Source organism: Nanorana parkeri, unplaced genomic scaffold (assembly GCF_000935625.1).
Source record: "Nanorana parkeri isolate BGI_ZX_2015 unplaced genomic scaffold, ASM93562v1 scaffold110, whole genome shotgun sequence".
Classification (NCBI taxonomy): domain Eukaryota; kingdom Metazoa; phylum Chordata; class Amphibia; order Anura; family Dicroglossidae; genus Nanorana; species Nanorana parkeri.
In genome coordinates this window covers 1,219,477-1,221,582 of record NW_017306378.1, presented here as the reverse complement: position 1 = coordinate 1,221,582, position 2,106 = coordinate 1,219,477, and the positions used below count along the sequence as shown (strand labels likewise).

General features: G+C 50.1%; 1 protein-coding gene across 1 annotated transcript in view; it reads right to left on the bottom strand.

The window, feature by feature from the left end:
* Positions 1-1,476, bottom strand: part of DPP6 (dipeptidyl peptidase like 6) — a 1,045,284-nt gene extending 1,043,808 nt beyond the window's left edge. Inside the window, exon 1 of the mRNA XM_018553126.1 lies at positions 1,306-1,476. Within this exon, the coding sequence (XP_018408628.1) occupies positions 1,306-1,356 (51 nt within the window). The 5' untranslated portion in view covers positions 1,357-1,476. The remainder of the gene's footprint in view (positions 1-1,305) is intronic.
* Positions 1,477-2,106: the final 630 nt, after the last annotated feature.

Below are 2,106 nucleotides of genomic sequence, written 5' to 3'. Positions count from 1 at the left end.
AGATCAATTTCTGCCTGCCCAGGAGAGAAGTGATTCCATGACCCACTGCTAACTTCTATCACCAAATGAGCAGTAGGTAAACCATTTCTAGCAACCCCTGTCTGCCCCCAAATGGACATTTCCTGCTACCTAAGCTGACATGACTCTTCACCTCACCCCCAGCTCATCCACTGCCATCCCAGATCTGCAATCTATATACCCCCACCCCTTCCTCCAGGTAGGATGCAACCCTATCTCAGAATAATACAATCATCAACCCCCCATTCCAGCCTGACAGACCGGACCAACCCAAGGGTCCAAGGAGTGCAGAAGCATGCACCATTCATGAAATGGACACATCATTCTAGTATCTCCAATGATAGCAAGTCTGCATTACACCATACAGTAGTTCATAACTTATGCAAATTGTAGCATGGGCTCCAGTGACCATTATAAATATGCAGTAATTTGCAGCTACAGTGCTGTTTGAACATCAATCAATTGCTCTTAGCATCATTTATGAGAGCAGATTGACTAGTGTGATGTGATGAACAGATCTGTCGGGACATTGCTGGCTCCAGCAGTGGGAAAGCTGTTTAATGCATCGCCCTATAGGAATTCTCCTTAGCTAATTCCCAATTCCAAAAAACAAAGTGCAAGTGATAAAGTTTCCTTCCGTAGCCCTCCAGCCCACCAAGCTCCATATTTCCATATTCCCCACGTGCAGCAATACTTTGGATCACCTCACATGCTAGAACAAAAAGCTTTTCCACCAGGATAAGTATCTTCCTTTTACCAGATGATTGTAATGATGAGATCTCAGGCAACCAAAAAAACAACTGTCACTGTTTAAAAAAAAATAAGGTATCCTTATCCTGGTGCCTAAGCTTTGTGAAATCAGCATAATGCAACAATGTATCCTTTTCCATCACAAAAGACAGATCATAAAAATCCCTAAGGGACACCACAACTACCGTGTCATCCAATAAGTGAAAATCCAGAATCACTGGACTAAAACTACCCAGAGGGATAATCCCTAATCCCTTGTATCTGCCCCCTGATTCTGATTACATGATCTACGACTGATGCCTATCAGCATCTTTATCAGCTGGCTGCCACCATGCCTAGTGCATCCCCGGGTGGTGCCTACAGGGATGGATGGGGTTACCTAGCTTCCAATACAGAAGACACAGACAAAGCAAACCAAAGTAGTTGGCTAGTAGCTGCAATCCTCGGGCACAGGATGCCCCCCCCCCCCTCCCCCCTGGGGAGGGATCCAGCTGTGTGCCCCTCGGAACAGCACCCACACCCCATGCACACACTCACCATCACGTTGCCCTGCATTTTCACCGTTTTGATCATCGGCTTCTCCCTCATGTTGGCTGCTGTGTCCGTGTCGATGTCTCAATCCATCTGCTTTGATGACTTTAGGAAGCTCCCTGTTTATTTCACATCTCTGTTCCTTGGATCTGGGTGTCTTCCTCTCCCCCAACCCCCCCACCCCCCACCCTCCCGTTCTCTCTTGTGAAAGGGAGGATTTTTTTTTCTCTCTCCTTCTTTTGATAGTTGTCACCCTGATTGGGATGCTGTGCCGTGCTCCCCGTGACGTGGGGTAAACACAGAACACGCGCAGCGTGGAGGAGATCTGCCAGCTGACTGACACTTGTCCCCACGGGTGGGAGCTGTGCGGAGTTCCAGGCAGACGTGCCAGCTGCTGGCAGGGAGTGGGAGATGACGGGGTGCGGGACACAGGGCACTGCCTGCCTCTATGGCACAGTCACACGCTGGGCATCATTTATTAATGAGGGGCACCTGAATATTACAGTCATGGAGTTTATTGTCGGGGAAAGGCACGCTGGTGCTGGCATATGTCACTTGCTGCTTGTTACACCTTGCCATGCTGGCTGCATGGGCAACACACACACATCGGTGATGGAATGCGCATGGCGCACAGCGCAGCGCAGAGACCCGGGAGCGCAGTGCTGGAGTTCTACAGCAGCCTTGGTGACCTGGGCGTCCCCGCCCCCATTTTTCACTGGCAGCCAATCAGCGCGCTCTGTGTTTTTGAGCCCTAGATGCGGCGAGGCTGAGTACAAGGCGGTGAGAGGAGAGCGCTGATTGGCTGCC